The sequence below is a fragment of the Equus asinus genome, chromosome 4 (assembly GCF_041296235.1).
Source record: "Equus asinus isolate D_3611 breed Donkey chromosome 4, EquAss-T2T_v2, whole genome shotgun sequence".
Classification (NCBI taxonomy): domain Eukaryota; kingdom Metazoa; phylum Chordata; class Mammalia; order Perissodactyla; family Equidae; genus Equus; species Equus asinus.
This window is the reverse complement of record NC_091793.1, coordinates 50,244,962-50,267,232: the sequence shown is the minus strand read 5'-3', so window position 1 is coordinate 50,267,232 and position 22,271 is coordinate 50,244,962. Positions and strand designations below refer to the sequence as shown.

At 42.3% G+C, this 22,271-nt stretch overlaps 2 protein-coding genes across 2 annotated transcripts; both read left to right on the top strand.

The window, feature by feature from the left end:
• The first annotated feature begins 2,855 nt into the window (after positions 1-2,855).
• Positions 2,856-4,729, top strand: MYF6 (myogenic factor 6). The gene is made up of 3 exons (XM_014841859.3): positions 2,856-3,466; positions 3,765-3,855; positions 4,091-4,729. Exons 1-3 carry the CDS (start codon positions 2,948-2,950, stop codon positions 4,207-4,209), a joined length of 729 nt encoding a protein of 242 aa, XP_014697345.1. The 5' UTR covers positions 2,856-2,947; the 3' UTR covers positions 4,210-4,729.
• A 7,276-nt stretch (positions 4,730-12,005) lies between these two features.
• Positions 12,006-15,085, top strand: MYF5 (myogenic factor 5). The gene is made up of 3 exons (XM_014841896.3): positions 12,006-12,707; positions 13,548-13,623; positions 14,041-15,085. The coding sequence occupies exons 1-3, from the start codon at positions 12,207-12,209 to the stop codon at positions 14,229-14,231; spliced, it is 768 nt and encodes a 255-aa protein (XP_014697382.1). The 5' UTR covers positions 12,006-12,206; the 3' UTR covers positions 14,232-15,085.
• Positions 15,086-22,271: the final 7,186 nt, after the last annotated feature.

Below are 22,271 nucleotides of genomic sequence, written 5' to 3'. Positions count from 1 at the left end.
GAGGATTTCAGTTTACACAAACCTGTTTTGACCACTTGTCAAGGTCTGTGTCTCCCAAGTTCTATTGAGAAATAATGTAATTGCAATTACAGGCATCTCAGATTTTGTAAACAGTTTGAGTTCCAGCAGTTCGCAAGCTCGTTGTTTGGAATCAGTGTGTATTTTCCCATTACCTAATCTAATAAAGGATGGTTATTTCCCAAGCTGGCATTTCCTTTTTCTCTCCTCCCACACCACCTCTAACCCCCAAAACAGCAACAAAAAAGGGAAAACTCTATTTAACCCAAGGTGAATAACAACACTAATGTTATTGCCCTCAGTTCTCGAGAATGTTGGGAAAGAGGCTTTGTATTTTAATAAGGAACCACAATTCAATAGTGATGGTTGAATTCACACAATGAAATGCCACTGAAGCCTGGGAGGTTGCTCTTGATCAGCACCCCAAGGCTTTCTCTACTTTATTTTAGAATCCTCTCTTTTGACATTTTGAACCCACTGTTTCTCCAGTGCTGACACTTGAATGAAAGAAAAATAAAGGAGAAAAAATGCCCTTTCATATTCTTTAGCAGGTTCATGATGTGTAGACTCTTTGCATCTATCCAACAGCTCCTAAAATCGGTGGGGAGTCTATGAATGGAACCACCCTAAACATTTAGTTCTACTACCCAAGCAACAAAGTTTCTCAGAAGTGATATTTTTCTTATCTCATTTTTTCTCTAAACTTAATTCCTGTAATAAAAGTACTTTTCTTTTACAGAGTATGCAACATTTTTGAAGTGATTTCACACTTGACCCAAAAATGTTGAATAAATGAATTTCGGTCATTGTTATCTTAATAATCTTAGTAATAATGCCATATAATTTCACTGGTTAAAAGATGACTTTTCAAATTGTTATCACATTATAAGATGCAGCATGGAGGGTGGTTGCACTCATAAGGCAGTTTTCCAGAATGGATGGTTGACTATGGCCTGCATTGTCAGAGGCGCCAATGTGCAGCCTTAACTGCTGACATCAGCAACCAGGAGACCAATGGAAATAGGAGATGATATCAAAAAAGAAGTAATGGCTTCTTATTCTTCCCTGTGCTTCTGACTGTTCCAAAAACCCAGAAATGGTTCTCAAGCTTGAATCATTCAGCCACACAATAATAAAAACAGGCCAAAATGTCAAAACTTAACACCCCAAGTCTATGGCTCAATAGAAAGAGACTATGAAGAATTACTTTCTAGAATAATTGACTTGACTCAAAAATGGCTAGTTCCTACATTGCTTAACCATTCATTCCTTGCATTGTCTTCACTCTACTCATTAAAAAATGAAGTGATATTGAAGAGAGCCTATAACTATCACTGCTTAGGGTAGAATAAGAAGACTTCATGTTCCCATCTAGTTTCTCAGGCACTGACTACAAAGCCAAAACCAAAGTTTACTGTCATCCCAAAGTCCTTTATAGGTGAAGGGAGTCCCTCCAGAGCTCTGGGAGGGAAAGGAAAGGAAAGAAGAAAAGAATACAAAGAGAAAAAAAATAAACCTCCACACCAGCTGTGCTGTATTTCCCTCATAAGAAATGATCTTAGCCTTGACACAGCCTTATGCTTTAAACAATAACTAATGTTCATCAAGCAGCTAATTTAAGGCTACATGTTTCACATGCATGATAGCATTTGATTGAACCCTCACCAAAATTATATAAAGCAACCTCTATTACCTTGAAGAAATCGAGACCTAGTACTTACCTATGTGCACAGAAATAGAAATGACCTTAGCTCCGACTTGAAGGGAGTTCTTTGGAACCTAGGGCCCCTGCATCCCAGGCTTATGCAGGACTGCCACCCCAGTCACCATACTTGTGTGCACTGGACCACAGGCAAGCTGCAATTAAAACTCCATTTCCTTGCTTGTGCCTTGGTTACTACCTTTCTCATCAAAATCCTTTGGAACAACTTGTTTGGAATCAATGGATGGCAAGACCGCAAAGGAAAAAGCTGTGAACACACAGTGTGTAGGACAGGAGCCAGAACCGAGGCACCTTGAACTGGGAGCCACACTGAATCCTGAAATATCAAGTAGCTATAGTATGAGTCTTGGTTCTGATAAAACTCATTTTAAAGAGAAGTCATTACACGTATTGCACCCCCATCCTCTGCCCCATCCCTTACCTCGTAGATACCACTGCTCCACCCTGGAGGGGTACAGAATTCAGATCTTAGTTGCACCCCCCTAAAAGAAAACATAGCCAAGGAAGGAACCTGAGCACCCTCTAGCCACCCCCTCCAGCTCCCAAATCATCTTACAGCCTTAGGAAAAGAGAGGAAAGAGATTTACCTGCTGCTATGGAGGCTGAAGCCTGAAAGTCATGTATAACCTTTGAAGGACTGTAATGGTTTTAATCACAGGAATAACATCTTTTTGACAGGCAGGAGAGAGAAAAGAGCTGAACCACTCTGCAAATATTAACCAGTCTATTTTAGAGCAATGGCTATTGCCTTTGAAATCTTTCATCATGGGTCTATACTTAGAATTCAGATGAGCCGGGGGGAGGGGAATGGGCAGTGTTAATCCCCAGTTGTTTTGAAGTTGTCCTGTAAGCAGGTTAGCATGTAAACTGCCTGAAATGGAAGCACTCAATGCTTTGTTTAAATTAATGTGATTCTCTCTGTGTATTTTGTCTTAACCTGTTCTGCGTATAGATTGTCACATCTTTCTGGGGCTGACACTTCTCAGTTTTCTTTCAAACTAGATGTTCTAGAGAGCACTGGCTGTAATCACATTGGGAGACTGATGCTCCATGACAGCTAAAAGTTGGATTGAGTTTCAGGAGCTACTATATATAAAGCTGGGGTGACTTATGTCACCGCACTAATTAAATGCCATCTGGGTGGTTCCTCTGGGTTTTTGAGCCCATCACCCAGTTGAGACCGAGTCAGAGGCCAAGGAGGAGAACATGATGATGGACCTTTTTGAAACTGGCTCCTATTTCTTCTACTTGGATGGGGAAAATGTTACCCTGCAGCCGTTAGAAGTGGCAGAGGGCTCTCCTTTGTATCCAGGGAGTGATGGTACCCTGTCCCCCTGCCAGGACCAAATGCCCCCGGAAGCTGGGAGCGACAGCAGCGGAGAGGAACACGTCCTGGCGCCCCCAGGCCTGCAGCCTCCCCACTGCCCTGGCCAATGTCTGATCTGGGCTTGCAAGACCTGCAAGAGAAAATCTGCCCCCACTGACCGGCGGAAAGCCGCCACTTTGCGCGAGAGGAGGCGGCTAAAGAAAATCAACGAGGCCTTCGAGGCTCTGAAGCGGCGGACTGTGGCCAACCCCAACCAGAGGCTGCCCAAGGTGGAGATTCTGCGGAGCGCCATCAGCTACATTGAAAGGCTGCAGGACCTGCTGCACCGGCTGGATCAGCAGGAGAAAATGCAGGAGCTAGGGGTAGACCCCTTCAGCTACAGACCCAAGCAAGAGAATGTAAGCCCATGCTGCCGGGGCAGGGAAATGCAAAAGCTGATTAGATGCTTTCCTTGGGGCCTTAACCTCCAGCTGCTCCTTCTCCTTTCCTGTCCCCCTTCCTCGCCCGCCCCTCCAGCTCCCTGTCTCATGAACCCACAGTGACCCGTGAAGACTGGGTGCCTGCAATAGGCAGGAAATTCGCCCCGGCCCGAGGAAGCAGGAGAGACACCCCCACAACCTCCCCCACCCCCACACACCCCCCGCCCCGGAACCGATGTTTCTTTCTTAATCTTCTGCTGCCTTGGTTTTCCTCCAGCTTGAGGGTGCGGATTTCCTGCGCACCTGCAGCTCCCAATGGCCAAGTGTTTCGGATCATTCCAGGGGGCTCGTGATAACCGCCAAGGAAGGTAAAGTAAAAGAAAGGGCCCTGGGCAGCGCTAGAGAACACCCCGGGAGGGGGCTGGGTGCTCGCTCTGGGCAGAGAGGGCTCAGAGGCCGAGCGGGGACGCGCCCTGCGACCTGGGCGCTCCCCGCGCGCGGGGACCCGCTGCTCCTGCGCTGCTGGAGCGGCCTGGTGCGGGGCGCAGGGCTGCCTTGTCTGCTTCCTTGGGTGCTCTGTTTGTGCGTTTTCTCTCCGCTTAGGAGGGGCAAGCATGGATTCGTCGGCGTCGAGCAGCCTTCGATGCCTTTCTTCCATCGTGGACAGTATTTCCTCGGAGGAACGCAAACTCTCCTGCGTGGAGGAGGTGGTGGACAAGTAACTCGGAGCCGGGACTGGGGACGTTTTCCACGGAGCCAGATCACACCCTCCCTCCCTCGCCTAATCCTTTCGATTAGGTCACATTACATTGATATTTAGGAATCCAGACCCAGGAGTTTATGAAAGAGAAGGAGACGTATTCACAAAGAAACTCCTGGGAAACTGTTGTGCACGCTCAGATGAAAAAGCCTTTCGGCTTTGGCTTGTATTTTTGGAACTGCGAGTGGCTTAGGTCTAGCAGACTGACTTTGTTTTTGTTTGGTTGGTTTTGTAATATATTCACTTTTATTATGCCGATCCTTTTGTGCCATGTTCAAAAGAAGTTCATTCCTGCCTAAAGTAAAGTGGGAACGTTGCCTTTAAATGTTAGTGGTATTGGATGTATTTTTGTAAATAATCTTAGTACCTTCATTTTTTATGTAAACCTAAGAAATATATTATAAATGTGGAGTGACGTATTGTATATAAAATGTGCGAGGATGCTGGTATTGTAATATTAAAAAAAATTTCTATATGAACAATGTTGATCCCATTTTGATTCAAAAGAAAAAGTATGTTTGAGGGCATGTGTACATAAATAAAGGCAAGCCATATTTTAAGGTAGACACAGAACAAGCCCATTTATTTGGGTGTTTTCTTAAAGGCTGATTTAAAGGGAGGAAAATGGGGTGTCTTCCTTTGTCTGAATTAAACAGTTCACATTCCTCTCTCATGTAGACCCCCCACTTGTGGTTAGAAGTGAAAAATAGCCAGAAGGACTCTGTCCTTTTTCCTTTTGATCAGCATTCTTTTTCTTTCTGTTTTAACTGTCCTATACCTGGAGATCTGGGTGAGATTTCCTTACCCTAAATTAACAGCCGAATTTTCAATCTAGTAAAATCTCATTGTTGCAAGAAATTACCACACAGGAACTCTGCTCATCTTTTAGATCTTCAGCTACTTTAGCCCAAATCACTTTCCACCTTTGGCTTTCCGGGCCCAGCCCTTTGTGAAGCAGCAGCCATCTGCAGCCCCAGGGGCTGGCCCCGCTCCAGTTTTCTTGAACTGCGTAGCCTGGTGGTTAGGAGACTGGAATATCCTCAAGGCCTCGTGTGGCCTGGGTTTGTTTTCCAAATAGAAAGATAAAAGAAGGGGACAATCTGTCTCTCGAGGTGGGGTGGGCTTCTTTGAAGGAAGGGTCGCCTCAAGAGACGGAAGGGTTAAATGGTTGAGGGCAAAGGACAGCAACAACACACATGAAACCTCTTAGCTGGACCAAATAGCAAAGCCCCAGAGAGGCTCAAAGCCCCAGGAGCTCCTCACGGTGAGGATTTTACAACGTGTGCCAGGTTTGTTTATCCTGTAACCTCAGGAAGAAACGACCACCACGAAACACAGTGGGAAGTGAAGCAGAGGAGAGGGGCAAGCCACTTCTTTGGAATTGCTACTTCTCTCTTACATTCTGTAAATGGCACCTTCGCTCCCTCCACCCCCTCACCACCCTTAACTTCTTCCTTCCCTCTTTTTCCCCACAGCTAGTCCTCAGTTTCACAGATGTGAAAATCAAATCGGATTCAGCTTTTCCCAGCCCAGCCTTGCTTCCTAACGCTGAGGTCTGGACCTTCCTGTTGCACACCGCGGAAGCGCCAGCTACTACCACCGACAGCGCCCCCTGCAGGCAGGAGCAGTATCTTGCCCCTTTTCCGTCTCAAAAGGCCTCGTCTTCTTGGGGGTAATACTGACTTTGTTTTTTAAGTATATGGATAATTCTAGTTTCTCCTAGAATACTTTTAAATTGCAGAAAGGTTCAAGAGAAAACTGACGCTGACATATAATCTCTCTCAAAGGTCTGAGAAAAGCAGGCCAGAGAGTGTTAGTGGAAGGAAACTGCTGAGCCTCCGTGGGTGCTGACTGCCTAGACGGAATCTGGGTTGCTACTGCGTAGCCTTGGGCTCTCACTTCTCCTCTCTGCATCCCGTTTCTTCATTTATAAGATAATGGGGATACAATAATACAATAAGCACTACAATAATAGTGCTTAACTCCTGGAGTTGTGAAGATTCACCAAGATAACTCATGTAAAGTGCTTAGCCAAAACGGGGCACAAAATAAACATGAAATGTAGGCTCTCTATATTTGTCCTTAGTAAATTAAATAGACTCTCAAGAAGCTTTTCTTCCACCCAAAGCCACAGTTCCTTCAGATTCAGTTTTCCAGCCTTTGCTGTCTCTGGCTGGGCAAAGTATTAATAACAACAAGACCAGCAGCAACGTGAATGAGCCATTCTTAGCATTTTACATGTTAACTCGTGTAATCCTACAACAACCTGCGAGAGAGGGAAGGATCCTTTGGAACAGAGAGATTCTTGCATTCGTAAGTATAGAGCCAGAACCCGGAGCCAGGCTATATCAATGGCTTCAAGCCTGTGCTCTCAACCACCATGCACCCTGAGAGAGAAGACTTGGGAAATTAAGAAGGAACATTTATGGTGTGTAGGGTAATTTGGCTCTCTTTGACAATTGTTTTCCAACAGCTTTTTCTAAAGAGTGATTAGCTAGTGAACTCCAAATTAAAGCAATAATTTAATTTAAAATAAGCGATAAATCATTTCAAGTTATCAGCTCAGAACACAGGTGAATATGTCTGGGTGGTGTGTATGCGCATTAATCATGCTTGTTATGTATCTGATGTTTTCCCTGAGGATCCATAAAGAGTTTCCCTAAAAAGTATATATATGCATCTATTTTTTAAATAATTAGATTCATGCCACAACTGAAATCAAATATCACAATTGACCAGATGAACTCATTTACTTTATGTTTGCCCATATATTTATAAAAAGATTTGTGTTACAAACTGCTCAGCAGCAGAATGCTTTTATCAATTCATGGACTTTACTTGCTGATAGATTTTATTCAGTCTTCGCAAACCAAATCCCCTCTATCTCTCTTAGCTGGGTAACTTGAGAAATTGTTTGGAATAAGTTTGCCTATAGAAGTCTCTTCATTAAATAGAGCAAATATTTCCCAAAGACTTCATGTGACCTCCCCTGCTGTAGCTGACATGTTAGGCTTTCCAATGAAATCCTCGGTATGTTTGCAATTAAAATGTTTTTATTTGATATTAATGATGATAATCTTTACTAAGGCCAAAGCCAAAACAAACAAGGCCATGGAAGCAGAAAATCAAGATGTAATAACTTGGTAAAGATAAGCAATTTAGGATTTAAACTGAGCCTCTCTCCAGAGGCAGGCAGAAAGTTATCAAGTATAAAATCATGAGTGATTTTCTTTTTTATATTACTCTAGAAATAATTTGTGGAACATAAACTGTCAGCTTTCTCAAGCTAACTTTAATAATCACACCTGGATCGTCGAATTCCAAGCCTGAGCATAGTGGAAATCCACTTATGTCTAATGGACTCAGTTTTTTCCCAGACTCTTTCATATGTTTGAGGGGTGGGAGTGTGGTGCTGAAATTCAGGGTTCCCAGCTACTACTGAGACTGCCACTTAAGTCTTGGGTTGTTAAAGTGACCTCTCTATTAAGACGTTTTTTACTTAGAATTTATCCATTTGTTCTTTTATCTTAGTAATATTTTATCCCATTTATTCATCTCAAAATCCTCCTCACAGAACACCATATCTGGAAAAAAATATTTTAGTTTTAACTTCGAATATCTCATTTCCTAATCTCATATTAGTAAATTAGCAATAACTTGGTATTCCCCAAACAGTCGAACCTTCAAGACGTTTCTCCACCAGACTCTCCAGTCACTCCCTTAAATTCAAAAGAAGTGTTAGAAAAGATAACCCTCGTCCTAGAGGTGTCATTCTGAGTGAGAATTTTCGGTAAGCCTAGTCCAGAGTCAGCCTATGAGATGGAACGGCTAGGCCATGTGCTGAACCAAAGGTAATGCTGCAAGAACTGGCTACTTTCTCTACTCTCAGGGCTGCTGAAAGTCCTTCCTTAGGGCTTTGATCTCTCCTGGGAGTCTTCGAATTCAAGCAGAGGCCAATGTCTTCCTCAGCTGTCTTCTCCACAAATTCTTCCAGCAGCTTTGGCAGGTACTAATGTGTTTACTTAGGTGTGCCTGGCTCTCAGAGCCAAGAGCAGTTTGAAATTGTTTAGCACATTGTGAAGTCATATATATAATAAGCAAAAGTCTCTAGAACAGCTCCCTTTATCCAGGAGTTGAGACAGGTCTCAGGTAGAGGCAGAAGTAAATTGAAACGGACTCATCTTTCTATGTACATTTGGTTTCCCTGCTAAGAGAAGCATAGAGAATTTTGAAAAGGCAGAACTGTGAGGGCAGGCAAAATCACCAGGAAAGGAAGCTCTGAGCATCATTTTGCTGGTGTGGTCTGTCCATCAACACTAGGTTTGTTGCCCTTATGCTTAAATTAAAACGGGTTGTCTTAAAAAAAAAAAGTTGGTGCTTACTTAAAGGTCATTGCAACGAAAACCTGCTTATAAATCTAAATTGTAAGAAATCAGGCATGTATTGATTTTCCTTCAGAATGCGAAAGGACAAAAACTTTTAAAAAGCGATCTGTGTCCTCCACTAGAACCTTGGCGGGCATTCCTTTATAACATCCGTGTGTCTCCCCCTGATCTGCCTGCCGTGGTGCTTTCTCAGCAGACAGTCTTGACCTGTTTCTGACAACCTGTTTGCATATTAAATAAATGTGTTTTCTCTGCACATAAGAAATCCACTTCTCTAGAGAAATACTTAAAAACAGATTATATTTTTACTCTTTTCTATGAAGAACAAAAGTCAAGGCAGTCTGATTTTGAGTAGAAGTAAAAGAGGGCACACAGATAATCAAAATAATATTTTTAAAGCAATTTTTTCATTTTTTTCCTACTTCCCTGTTCAAGGTCCCCAATCAAAAAAAAATATATATGTTTTTCTCTGTATCGCTCATCCAGTTTTCCGTTTTTCTCTCACATGGTGCCCCTGGGGAAACAGCGGCGGCACCTCTTGGGAGCTGGGGGACCCAGGCGTCTTTGGGGCGCTGGCTCCCTTCCTTCTTTGTGCTGCCTCCCATTATTTGATCTCTTTCTCTTCTCACCTCTGACAGCGAGCGGTTTAAAAGTTTTGTCTCGTTTTTAACTTTGGTGCTCTGAGATCCTATTTTCAGCGCTTGAGTCGTAAGGGTCCTCAACCCGGACCCTCTTTCCACCCTAGCAAGTCCCATTAAGCCGCCGGGCGCTCGTTTTCCCAGCTTCTTTAGTTCCCCTCGCCCGCGGCTCTCTGGTAAACTTGTTTTGAGATCACCTTACGAAAGACAGCCCTAACCGCTGACAACTACCGTTCCTGACAGCCTCCTGAGGGACAGCGTCTTCGCAGGCCCGTCAGCGGAGGGAGAGGCGTCCCGGACGCAGCTTTTGCGAGTTTCGGCTCTGGAGCGCCAAGAACGCGCGCTGAGCCCGGATTGAGAAAGAAGAAAACAAACAAAAGTCACCTCCAGGAGCGCAAGTCCGAGGGAAGGGGAAGCCTCGCTCCCAGCCCTGTGTGACCTGGAGCAAATTACCCACCCCTAGCGCTTCCGTTACCTTCTTTCAAAAATGGCTCTAATAATAGTTCCCACGGAGTCGCTGAAAGTATTAAATGAGTGAATACATGGAAAGGGTTGAGAGCAGCACTTGGCAAACAGAAAACTCTTAATAATTGTTTGTTACAAATACGCCCCGTTGAGGGGATTGGGTCCAAAGCACGTTGCGTGTCTGGTGGAAAAATATCAACTGAAAGGCGAGCAGAAGAGCACCTTCTTTCTTCCACTTGAAGAGCAGATTTGTCTGTGCCCAAATCATAAACCTGTAGGAAACTCTGTTTTAGCTGCGGCCGGTGTGCTAACGCCTGGACCCACAGCCAAAGCAAATGGTGCTCTTGCTCCTGATGGGAATCTGTAGTTGAGACAGTTGAGAATTCCTGGGTGAGAATGTCTCCCCGCTATTGTATTTCAGCGATAGCAGTGTGCATGCATTGGAATGTTTCCACTGGGGCGGACAGAGTCTTCCAGTCCACCTGGGTCCTTTAGGAACTTGACTCTTTTATCTGGTGTAGCTGTGGCTACCGTATTCATTTCAAAGTCATCCACTTGTTAATAGTCCTAAACAAGGTGCAGATGGATTTCCCACTGGCCAGACAATTAAGCAGCCCGTTGGTGTGAAAGGAAGCCTGATTTTCACGGATGTTGGTGGTGGTGGCGTCTTTGTCTTAGGGGTGACAGAACATGGGAGAGCGGAGAGGGGACAGTAACCTGCATCTTTAGCGAACCTTAGTGGCAGGACACTCTCCCACCCCCAGTTTTCGGGCCTTTTCTTCTGAGAGTAGATCTCTCTCTGAAAGAGTTAGAGCTTCTCTGGCGCCTGCAGATGTGGAATCAGCCAGCCACAGTTGCTTGAGGAAGATAATTTTACTTAAAAGTTATAGAAAGGAAAGCCCCTCCCTGCTTCCCTCACCCCAATAACTTGGGGGCCACAAAACCTACTGGAGAGAATGACTGAAGGTTGAGGTGAAAACACTCTCTCCTCTTTTAATGGGGCCACAAGCCCTGGTCGAAAACTCCAGAATATGTAAGTCTATTTGTGTGGACCTTAAGTAATCGTTTTTCCTATGTACCAACAGCACCCACCTACCTAGTAATTTGGAAGTGCGTTAAGGGTGGAGGCGGATTGGCAAAAGCTGATTAATAGGTTCATTCTCACTTAAATGGCAGCCCTCTCCTCTCACTTTCTAGCCACCAAAGTTTCAAAGACCCTGCGGCGATCGCTTTTCTGGAAGGCTTTTGTCGCGGAGTGTGTGAAGTTACTCGGGGTTGGAGGAGCTGGAAATTTTACACGAGCCGAGAAGGATTGCTGTGCCGGCAGCTGGGACGCATCTGTAACGGTGTTAGTTTGCCTGAAAGCAGAAAATTAGCGACCCCAAAGCCCAGCTTGGCTGTTTAGTCTGTGGAAATGACAAGGCGAAGCAGAGAGAGAGAGGGAATGGAGACGCACCCCAGGAAAGAGACTTCGTCGTGTAAAACCGGCTTTCTTCGAATACAAATCTTAGAGACTCAGTGCCCATCATCGCCTGCTCCGGGTCTAGCAAAGGCCTGACCAAAGGAGGGGACGCTCAGGAAACACACGCAGAAGGGGGAAAGGGAGGAAGGAATGTTCCAGGTCACCTGGCCTTTTTGTGCCTACCTCCTTTTAGATGAGCAGACAGAGAGAGAGAGAACTCAGAGCCCTGTCTTGGGGAAAAGGAACCTCCTGGCCTACCTCAAATAACATAGAGCCTATAAAATGGCAATCTGATCAGAATAAAACAGATTTTTAAAAAAATCTAGGCTCACTCCATGATCTAAAGTGTCAGTTCAAGTTTTTAGCACCTGTTATCTGGTCCACTGGTGGAAAAAAAATCCTGAGATAACTAAAATTCAAGAAAAAGAGAAACGAACACTTAAAAGCAAGGTGATTTCTCACGTCCAGGAGTGGGAAGGCAGGTCGGCCTTTGGTGTCATCTGAAAGTAGGGATTTCTTTTTAAAATTATGTTTTGAACGTGTGAACAATTGCAAAAAGTTAGATTTCCTTCGTTCCTTTTGTCTGTGACACTGTTTAAGTGTTCCTTGGTTTAGGTAATCTAGAGAGTGCAAGTAAGCGGGCTGGGAAGCCATCCCCCACCCCGGCAGAAACGCAGTAAAACCATTAGCCTCAAAAGGGGCAGTAAACAGCAAATTGTCTCTAGCGAAAAGGCGGAGGTTTGCCCAGACAGCCCCGGCGGGGGTTGTGGTGGGATATGCTAATAGTGCCTGGCCACTGGGGCCAGCCTCCCTCCCCCAAGAATATATAAAGAGCCCCAACCCCAGCGGGGCCGACCCAGGCCGCTAGGCGTCTGCCCTTGTTAATTACCGGAGAAACCGACCAGGGAGCTCCGCCCGGGATTTGCCCGCCCGCTGCGGCGCCAGGCTCCGGTTTCTCCCCTGTCTCTCTCGCTGCTGTCCAGGTACACCGCCTGCCTCTCCGCAGAAGATGGACATGATGGACGGCTGCCAGTTCTCGCCTTCTGAGTACTTCTACGACGGCTCCTGCATCCCGTCCCCCGAGGGCGATTTCGGGGACGAGTTTGAGCCGCGAGTGGCTGCCTTCAGGGCGCACAAAGCAGAGCTGCAAGGCTCAGATGAGGACGAGCACGTGCGAGCACCTACAGGCCACCACCAGGCCGGCCACTGCCTCATGTGGGCCTGCAAAGCATGCAAGAGGAAGTCCACCACCATGGATCGGCGGAAGGCGGCCACCATGCGTGAGCGGAGACGCCTGAAGAAAGTCAACCAGGCTTTCGAGACGCTCAAGCGGTGCACCACGACCAACCCCAACCAGAGGCTGCCCAAGGTGGAGATCCTCAGGAATGCCATCCGCTACATCGAGAGCCTGCAGGAGCTGCTGAGGGAGCAGGTGGAGAATTACTACAGCCTGCCGGGACAGAGCTGTTCAGAGCCCACTAGCCCCACCTCCAACTGCTCAGATGGCATGGTAAGAGAGTTCTGGTACCTACTCGGCCATCCCAATCTATTCCAAAAACCTTTACGTGTCATATACACCAGATGTGGCAACCGAATATTCAGTGGCTATTGGTGGTTAATTGGGGGTGGGTTTAGGGGGGAGTTGCTGTAGGAGAAGAGAGATGCACATTTAGAAAGATGCCAGAAAACAGCTGTCGAGCAGGGTTTTACTTTGCCTTCCTACCAAATTCTAGGTATACTTTGTAGGAGAGGGTTGTCCTGTGAGATAGGTGGCAGTGAATAATCAATCAGATATTTTCTCCATTACTCAGTTTATTTCTAAAATACACGACCAGCGGACCCTGCCATACACTAACATCTAAAGTCAACGGCTCCCACTGTCCCACAGTTTTTATAACTCGAAGAAATTGGAAAGAAATACCCACATGGCCCCAGTCCCTACTCTGCTGAGGCCTGGCTGGAAGGAGATGTTGATGCATTCTTTTCAGAGGGTGTTTGCTGCAACGCTGCCAGGTTTTAATGTGTTTTTGCCCTGGGAAAGTGTTCTCTCCCTGAATTAGTGTGGCTTCCTTCTACTCCAATCCATTTTGCATGGTTAACCCAATGCACATCGCCGCTGACTTCCACCCCCTCTTCTCTTTGCTGCCGCTCTCGTCTTCTCCAAGCACAGAGATTGACCTCAGTGCCCTTGCTATTTGGTGAGGGCTAACCCTTCCTAAATCAAGGCAATGAAGGCGATTGAGAGTGGTCAATTTACAGAGCTAGTGGGCAAGCCCTGCCTCACCCTAGGTCAGAGCGTCTTTTGCCAAGACCTGAAAACAAACTTCTTCTTTTGCATCTTGTATTATAGCCTGAATGTAACAGCCCCGTCTGGTCCAGAAAAAGCAGCAGTTTTGACAGCGTCTACTGTCCTGATGTAACAAATGGTAAGAACTGATGACTTCAGAGGAGTTTAAAGACCAGTTCGGCTTCACAATTCAGCTTCTCAAAGCAGTCTGTTCTTCCAGGCAGTATGGGGAAGAGAATAGAAGTGATAGTTCTGATGGGGAGTCTTTGGCAGAGCAAAATAAACATACATCTTCTGCTCAAAATCTCCCTAGCAGAGACACATACACACACACTCACCTGCACTATTGCTTGAAGTGTTACCAGGTGCCTTCTCCACTCCCCACCTTCATTCCCATGAATTGCTAGATGTTTGTTGCGAATTTCTACAACAGACTTTCTGTGACCACCTGACCTCTGGGTGTCAAAGGAGCTGACCTACAGTTTAAAGTTTAAGGGGCAACGTAAGTCTATCTATTGGGGGATTCTTTTTAATGGTTTTCTCCTTGTATCCTTAGTATATGCCACAGAGAAAAGTTCCTTATCCAGCTTGGATTGCTTATCCAGCATAGTGGATCGGATCACCAACTCAGAACAACCTGGATTGCCTCTCCAGGACCCAGCCTCTCTCTCCCCGGTTGCCAGCACTGATTCACAGCCTGCGACTCCAGGGGCCTCTAGTTCCAGGCTCATCTATCATGTGCTATGAACTAAAAATCTAGTCTAGATCAGTTCTGCCAGGAGGGCCTATTACACAGGAGGAAAGAGGTCCAAAACGTCCAAAAGCAAGACAACCTGTATATAAAGATTTCCATTCAACTGTAAATTTATAAATATTATTTTGCCACTTTATAAGAAAGTGTATTTAACTAAAAAGTCACCATAGCAATTAATGCTTCATTTCTTTTCTTCTTTTTCTTCTTCTTTTCCTTTTTCTTTGCTTTAGATATATAGTTCCAATAATATTATTTCTTATAGAGGTAATTCATTGAGGGTAGCTTGTTGCAATGCTTAACTTATATTTTTTATAAATATTGCTTACAAAATATTATCCCTGGTGTTTAGATCTTTATTTTTTCTTCAAAACATTAGGACAGCTGGAAATTAGTTACAAGAGTTTTAAATATATTTAACTTTTGCTTTTCTCTTTAATCCTTTGGTTATATTATATTAAATAAAAGTATAACAGTACTGCCTAATGGTATATATTTTGATCTTTTCTTATAAGAAATGCATCTTTTTATGTAAGCACGAAATAGTACTTTGTGGATAATTTCAAGATATAAGAAATTTTGGAAATTCCACCATAAATAAAATTGTTTAAATGAAGAAATATTTTGGTTCATGATTTTTTGAAAGAATACCCCTAATGGAATTAGCAGTCATTGATCTGAAACCTTTAAGATGGTGTTGAAAATACCAAAACAGTTGGCTTTGTATATAAATCTGAATATGTACCATCTCATGGGCTCGGTTTAAGTCTTGTTGATGTCACAAATGAAAATACCATATTTCTCTTTTAAACATATTTCAAGGGAGCCTGCTAAATAAAATTTTTCCTTCATCTTAGTGTCATACCATATAATGTCAAGTTGTGTGTGTTGGGGGGAAAGATAGAAGTTATCCAGGACAATAACATATTTTTAAACAGAAAGAATGTACAATGTGACACCATTTTAATACCTACAGTACATTAGAAAACATGGGTTAGGACATATTCACTTTATCTACTTGCCTGAATACATCTTGATACATTAATATATTAATATTGTCAATAAAATATTTAAAGGTATTGAAATGATTTTTTTTTGTATTGTTAAAGTGCAAGCATAAGAAAACTTACACAAACTATAACTTACACAAACTGCTCTAGTAAAGTGAAGCTGACTACAATTGGCTTCCTCCTTTTCACAGCCTTTTTGATTTTTTAATCATAATTGTGTGTGTGTGTGATAGACATGCATCTTTTATTGTTCATCACTTTAAGTAGCCTTTAGAACAAATTAAGATGAAAAAATAGAACAATTAAGCGGAAAACTAGGTTGAGACAACCCTTGGGATAATTCTTACAAGTTTATCATTGAGAGAGATAAAAAGGAAATATCTTTGAAGCTTCTAAAACAAGTGTTCACAGACAGCAAATAAGGATAGTTGTTTCATCATCTAATTTGCACGTTAGTTTAAATTGCTGAGGGTTTGTAGTTACAGATATTCATCAACCAAAGCATACGGACTCTGTGCCAGAGCTTGGCAGTTGTACTGTTCTCAGGAAATTTTCTCCTTCTTTCTGATATGGTTTTTCTTGCGCTTGTCCAGTCATCAGGCTAAAAAGAATGACACTTAGTCCATAAAGGAAGGGAGAGAAGAGGGACCAACACAATATATAATATAATATAATATAATATAATACAAAATGTTGTAGCCGCTATCACTCTTTTAGCACCCTGCCGTGAGACGGCACGCTGACTTCCAGCACCCAGTGGGTCTCTCTTTATCCATGATTTGGGAGTGGGAGGATTGAGGTGAAGAGAATTCAGGAGGGTGTGATAGAGATTCACACATAGTTTCAACGAAAGTTTAAATTATTTGCTTTTGTTAGACACTGTGCTGGGTTCATTTTCTCCGACAGAAAGGTAGGAGATTTGTTGTAGCTCTTGATAGAATTGGAATAGAAGAAACTATCCAAAGATTTTTTTTTAAGTTCAGTTTTGAAACACATAGCCATACTGTTCCATTTAATAAAAGTAAGCAAAGAACATAATGTGATTTTTACTTCAAATGAATAAAAATTAACTTTTTACCAAACTCCAGGTGCTTCTATAACTTGCAAATATATTTGATATTCTCAGTGAATATTATAATGCCTCAAAGTATTTAGTTAGAATGTATTAGTTAGAAGTATTGCCAATGGTCCAGATTAAATGCAGGTGGTGATCAATATATGATTAAAGACACTCTCCATGCCTTGTCACTCAATTAATTTCATATTCAATGTACTAACAATGAAGTCTGGCGTCTACCCAGTAAACAGCTCAGCACAACACATCACATTCAGTCATATATAGTCTTTTGACAAGGGGCTTTCGGGAATTGGTTCCAGTAATCCAGACCCACAAAGGTCCTCTCCAAGAAAGCAGGGGGAAAAAAAGGAGTGGTAGTGGCAAAATATTCAAGTAAGGACAGGATTTTACCATCTATAAATCTCCTGGAGTGAACATTTGGGCTGCCACTAAGCTCCTATCAGAGCATTTCACCTCAGCTGGTGCAAAACATCCCACAAACAGTCAAATTTCTAAAGGCAACTAGAAAAATGTTCCCTTTCTCATCTTTAAATGTCATGGGGAGGAGGTTCTAAGGAAATAAGTATCAAAAGAGACTCCTTGCTCCTCATGCCTGGGAAATGCATGCTCACTGGGTCACAGAGGAAAACTGCGTCCACTGGGGTTATGGAAATTGGGAAGCACTATGTGGAAACAAATTGGTATGTAAATCAAGGTGTCTTCATTGTCCCTATTTCTTTTTTTCATATGAATGACACAAGTGAGATAAAATTAGTGGCTGTGTTATACCCATAAATTCTTCTTTAAGATGGCATTCCCACAAATACTGAATGTGAGAGTGATATTTTCTGAAATTCTCTCTTTTGGGTTGTAACAGTTACTAGTTTAAAGTGGTAATTTAATTCTCTGAGTTTCAGAGGTGGTATTTCTGGGAATGATATTAAAGCACAGCTATTTGCAACTTCAGAAAAGCACTGCTCAAATGGCAATGTACCCTGAAAATATCACCATTGGATATTCCCACACTGTCACAAAAAGCACAGAATGCCCAACGTATTTCCTTGAAGAATCCTGATTATAGATATTTTAGTTGACTAATGATTTAATTGTTTAACATGGTACATTTGCTGAGCAGAGGATGTAGAATTTAATCCAGTCTAAACTGAGTCTAAAATTATTAATATATTTCTCCCTTTTTAATTTTCTTGCCACATTGTAAAATGGGGTAAATGATAGTTTATGATAACATTGTAGTTACCACTAAAATAATTACAGTGTTAAAATGTTATAAAAATAATCCTTTGTAAAGGGAAAAATAAGCCAAATCTTGTCTCTATTTATGCTACTTAATTCACTTCATTGCCAATTAAGTGGACTCTAATGATAAAGCAGCAACTAGCAATTATTGAGTGCTGATCATTATGCAAATAAGGAAATAGAGGTTTAAGGAGTTAAATAATTTGCCCAAGAATACCCTATTTGGGCCGCTTTACAACATATGTTTCAGGAGGCTCAGGCGGAAATCACAAGGCTTCTTAGGACCTTGCATTGAAAGTCCCAGGACATTCTCTTTGCTGAGAATGCTCTGGCCAAGCAAATTACTAAAGTCACCCAGAATCACTGAGGAGCAAATTAAACTCCACTTTTCAATGGAAGAAATGGTAATGAATTTATAGCCATATTTAATCTACCACATACTGTGGTATACATACTGACTGTCTCTATTTCCTTGCCTTTCACTCATTCTACCGTCTGTATCCGGCTCTGCCTCTGTCACCGGCCAGGGTCACAACCACCTTCAAACCACTGGGCTGTTCCAGCCCACATGTCTTCCCTGATCTTTGGACCTGTATATCCACTATATATCCAACTGATCTGTAGCCCTGTACCTTCTTAACATCTCTTGAATGTCTCAATGGCACCTCAGACTAAGTATGTTCCAAATTAAATTCATGATATTCCACCTCTCTCTCCACCTCTTAACCTGGGTCCCTTTCTGTGTTGACTGTCTCAGGGAATCCATTATGTAAACATGAAATTTAGGACATACTCTTGATACTTCAATCTACCTCACCCTCTTGTCTAATTCATTACAAAATGCTACAATTTTATTCTCCTAAATATCTCTCAGGTCTCTACCCTCAATCCAGACTGTGGTTATATCTGTCCAGGAATATCATAAGACCCTCTTAACCTGTCCCCTCATATTTTCTATGGATCTCCCAATTCTGGAGACAGCATCCAAGTTTTTTTTGCAGACTTCCCCTTTCCTTCTCCCAGGCCTTGTGGTCTAAGGGGGATTGACTGCACCACCTAGTTCCGGAAGTGATCAAATCATTCAGGCCTGACCATGAGTGTCTTCTTCCTTGGCCATAATGATTATTTCATGGATGGACATGTGACCAAGTTGTTTAACAAGTGCCAGTCATGGGATATTTGATGGAACTACAGGACAGAGAAGTTCTTTTTCTGCTGGAGTGGTAATATTTAAGATTTTTTACTCTAGGCTGCCAGCTGCCATTTCATCCCCAAGAGAGGAGACTGCTTAATGATAAAGCCAACAATAGAAAGCAGACCTGCTATGCAGAGAAATATGTTCCTGAAAACATCATTATGTATCTTGATCCCCAAATGCCTGAATATCTGCTCTTTGTCATGCTTTACAATTTTGGGGCCAACTAAAATCTTTTTTCTGAAACCAGAATGAGTGGAAACTTTGTTAATTGAAACAGAAAGAACTTTGCATAACACCATTTTTTGATCTTTTCTACATATTTCAGCCAGTGCAATCATCTCAGAACATTCATTTGATCATGCCAGCCACCCCATTTTCCTTCCCAGTTTATTGCACATAGAGTATCGACAGCACAAACTCGTTAATGTGACCCTCAGGTTTCTACATGCTTGTCTCCTGTCCACCTCTCTAGCATTACCTCTTTCTGGTCAAGTGCCTGCGCTCTCCCTCTTCAGCCACATAAGGGACTCTTATCAGTCACCACATTCCTTCTTGCCAAAGGAGCTTTACACCTTCTGTCTGAAATGCTCTTCCCTCCTCCACTTCACCTAGTCGATTCTCACTCTACTTTCAGATCTCAGCTCAGGGATCAATTCTAAGGCAAGTTTTTCTTGAGCGTTTCCACAGTGTCAAGTCCTCTTATTCTATGATCTCAAAGTACCATATACCTCTTCTCTGTAGCCTGTCTCCTAATTGCAATTATACATTAATTCGTGTGATTATTGACATTTGTTTACTCCACCATGAGAGAAAGGACCTGTTCTTGCTCAACACTGTGTGCCCAGACTAAAAGAATTGATATAGCTGAAGATTGTTGTGGAATGCACCCTTATCCTTTAAACTCTCTGCTTCATGGAATTCTTTGACACTGTTTTCTACTGTTCTCTTAATTTTCTGTTTTATGCTAATTTCTTGTATTGACTTCTCTTATTCTGGCCAATCTTTATGTATCTATTTGTTGGGGTACTGTTGTGAGTCCTTTTTTCTTTTTGGTCTACTGTGGGTCTTTTCCACTTCCATGGTGTCACCTCCTACCTGTCTCTTATGGTAGAGATGTTTCTACTATTGGCTTGTCCATACCTCTTCTAAGGGAATCTTCCCCACAGGCATCCTCTGATTGGCCTGGTTGGCCTTTTAAGTAACTTTTAATTAGTTAGGGATAGGTATCTGACCTGAGAACAATCAATCTATAGACTAGCCAACATTTATGAAATGCAAAGTTTGATTCCAATATATGCAATGAGATAAACAGATTCTTACTATCAGGAATCTAGACTCAGAAATAGGGAAATAAATCACCACTTAATAGTAGAGACTAAATTGAAAGACCATGATGTTGATGGGGCTGGAGGAATTATAACAGGCCATGCATAGGCTGAAACTATGGGAGAATATTAGAGTTAAGTAAACCAAAGAAGCCAATTGGTAGTGGGATAGAGTGGATTCAGAGACAGAAGAGATCATGGCACCCACTATATGCCCACTATTTGTAGTAGATCTGGGGGCCATTAATTTACCACTAATTAGCTAAGAGAACTTAGGTAAGTTAGTTAGAATCTCAAAAGCTCTTTTCTCACTTATAAATGTGGGTAATAATAGAATATAAATCATGGGACTTGTTGTGAGAATTGCATGACATATGGCATACAAAACGCTGAGCTTAGTGCCTAACATAACAAACACTCAAAAAATGATCATAAAAGAAATACAATGATTGATACTTAGGATGAAGACTCATAAATGCCTGATGTTTGGAACTATCTTGATTCCAGAAACATCCTCCTGGTTTAGTGCCCATGGGCCCAAATGATTCCCTTATTCCTCTTAATGAATCCTACATATTAGCTAGCTTGAGTGGACCTGCAACTGAGTCACATTAAAACATCCTCCAAATATTAATCTGCAGGGTTTTCTTCAGAAAGCCATTCATATTTTCAGTGGCCAACTGACTCCTTCCCTCTTGATGGCAATCTCAACATGGAAAAAACTGACTCATCTTTTCCCACAAATCTGTTTTATATTGTAGCATCATATGCCCAGGTAACTATGCCAAAAATTTTAAAATCATTTTTGATTCCTCCTTTTCTCTCAAAGAAATTAATGTAGTTTGCCTGGACCATAAAGTGAAAAGGACTTGTAAAAATAATAGTAGTAATAGCAAGAGAAACAATAGTGTGTTTCCTCAATAAGCATAATTTTCCACACTGTGATTTATATCAGTCCGAATTTTATAGTCTTTGCCTACATTTAACGGAATAAGATTCCTATTTTACTCGAAAGTTTCAAATTGAACATCTTATAGTCAACGAGATTTTAGGGTAAAGGAAATGTTGGCCCCAAACAAAGGTTAAGAGAGGATATTTACAAAACAGTTCTTTTATACTAGAAACAAAGTTTTACGTGTATTATTACTGTTGATCACAAGTAGATAAAAATAATTACCTCCATTCATGGAGTGACTACTATTTCCCTGGAGCAGTGTTCTGAGTCTGATATGCAGAATACAAAACTAAGCATAAAAGCAGTTCAAAAAGATGAGTATTACCCTCTCCAGTCTGCAGCTGAGGAAAGGCTTACACACGGAGAGGTAAATAACATGATCAATTCATAAGTGGAGTTCTTGTAAACTCTCCTGTTACAGACCTATGCAGCAACCAAAGAGTTCAGTGAAAACCTGAGACAAGGCAAGTGTTTTGAGCATATAACTAAGATCCTGAAAAGGGTGTTTCAGTATTCTGGTAGTTTGGAACGGGGAGAGGTTAGAGTCAGGAGGCCTAATTAAGAAGATTTTGTAATAGCCGATGCACGAGGTAACATTGTCCTTTAGCCCCCTGAGTTGTCCAGCACAAAGGAGGTTCTCAATGAAAGTTGCTGACTGATTGAACCACTGAGGTTGTGTCTGCGTGATGCCAGACATCTGGATACAAAGAGTAAAATCCGGTCATCCAGATGTTAAGGTTACATGATACATAGCCATCAAACATTTAAAACTTTTAACTGACTGACTGCCTTTTTTACTTTTCATCCAGATGAATAGCATTGAGTTAAGTCAGCTTGAGCATGTACCACTTGCTATTTCTTGCTTTTTCATTAGGGAATGGTTGATCAGGTTGCCTATGCTGACAAATCACTAAAATACGGTGGAATAGCAAACAGGTGAACATCAAAATAAGTGAGAACTAATAAGTAATGAAGAAAGTGAAAGCTTCATGTTATCAGGGATGCATTTTAAATACTATCTGCTATGATTTCTCTCTTTGAATTCAAAGCATTTTCCTTGGGCTGGGTGTCTCGAGCTTACAGCATTACAGTTCTCTAAGCAACTACTATTTTTTCACATCAAAGCTGACTCCTTGAAACTTTTTCACAGACAATTAAATGTTAACACTTTCCTTCTGTGCACAGTTAAAATGTGATATAAAAGTGAAGCACTGTAATACCATATTCAGTTCAC

Excerpts from the sequence above, each read along its gene's own strand:
- MYF6 (XM_014841859.3), top strand. The coding sequence starts at position 2,948 with ATGATGATGGACCTTTTTGAAACTGGCTCCTATTTCTTCTACTTGGAT. Across the intron at positions 3,467-3,764 it reads ACAGACCCAAGCAAGAGAAT|CTTGAGGGTGCGGATTTCCT; the intron begins GTAAGCCCATGC and ends GTTTTCCTCCAG. Across the intron at positions 3,856-4,090 it reads CGTGATAACCGCCAAGGAAG|GAGGGGCAAGCATGGATTCG; the intron begins GTAAAGTAAAAG and ends CTCTCCGCTTAG.
- MYF5 (XM_014841896.3), top strand. The coding sequence starts at position 12,207 with ATGGACATGATGGACGGCTGCCAGTTCTCGCCTTCTGAGTACTTCTAC. Across the intron at positions 12,708-13,547 it reads CCAACTGCTCAGATGGCATG|CCTGAATGTAACAGCCCCGT; the intron begins GTAAGAGAGTTC and ends CTTGTATTATAG. Across the intron at positions 13,624-14,040 it reads CTGTCCTGATGTAACAAATG|TATATGCCACAGAGAAAAGT; the intron begins GTAAGAACTGAT and ends TTGTATCCTTAG.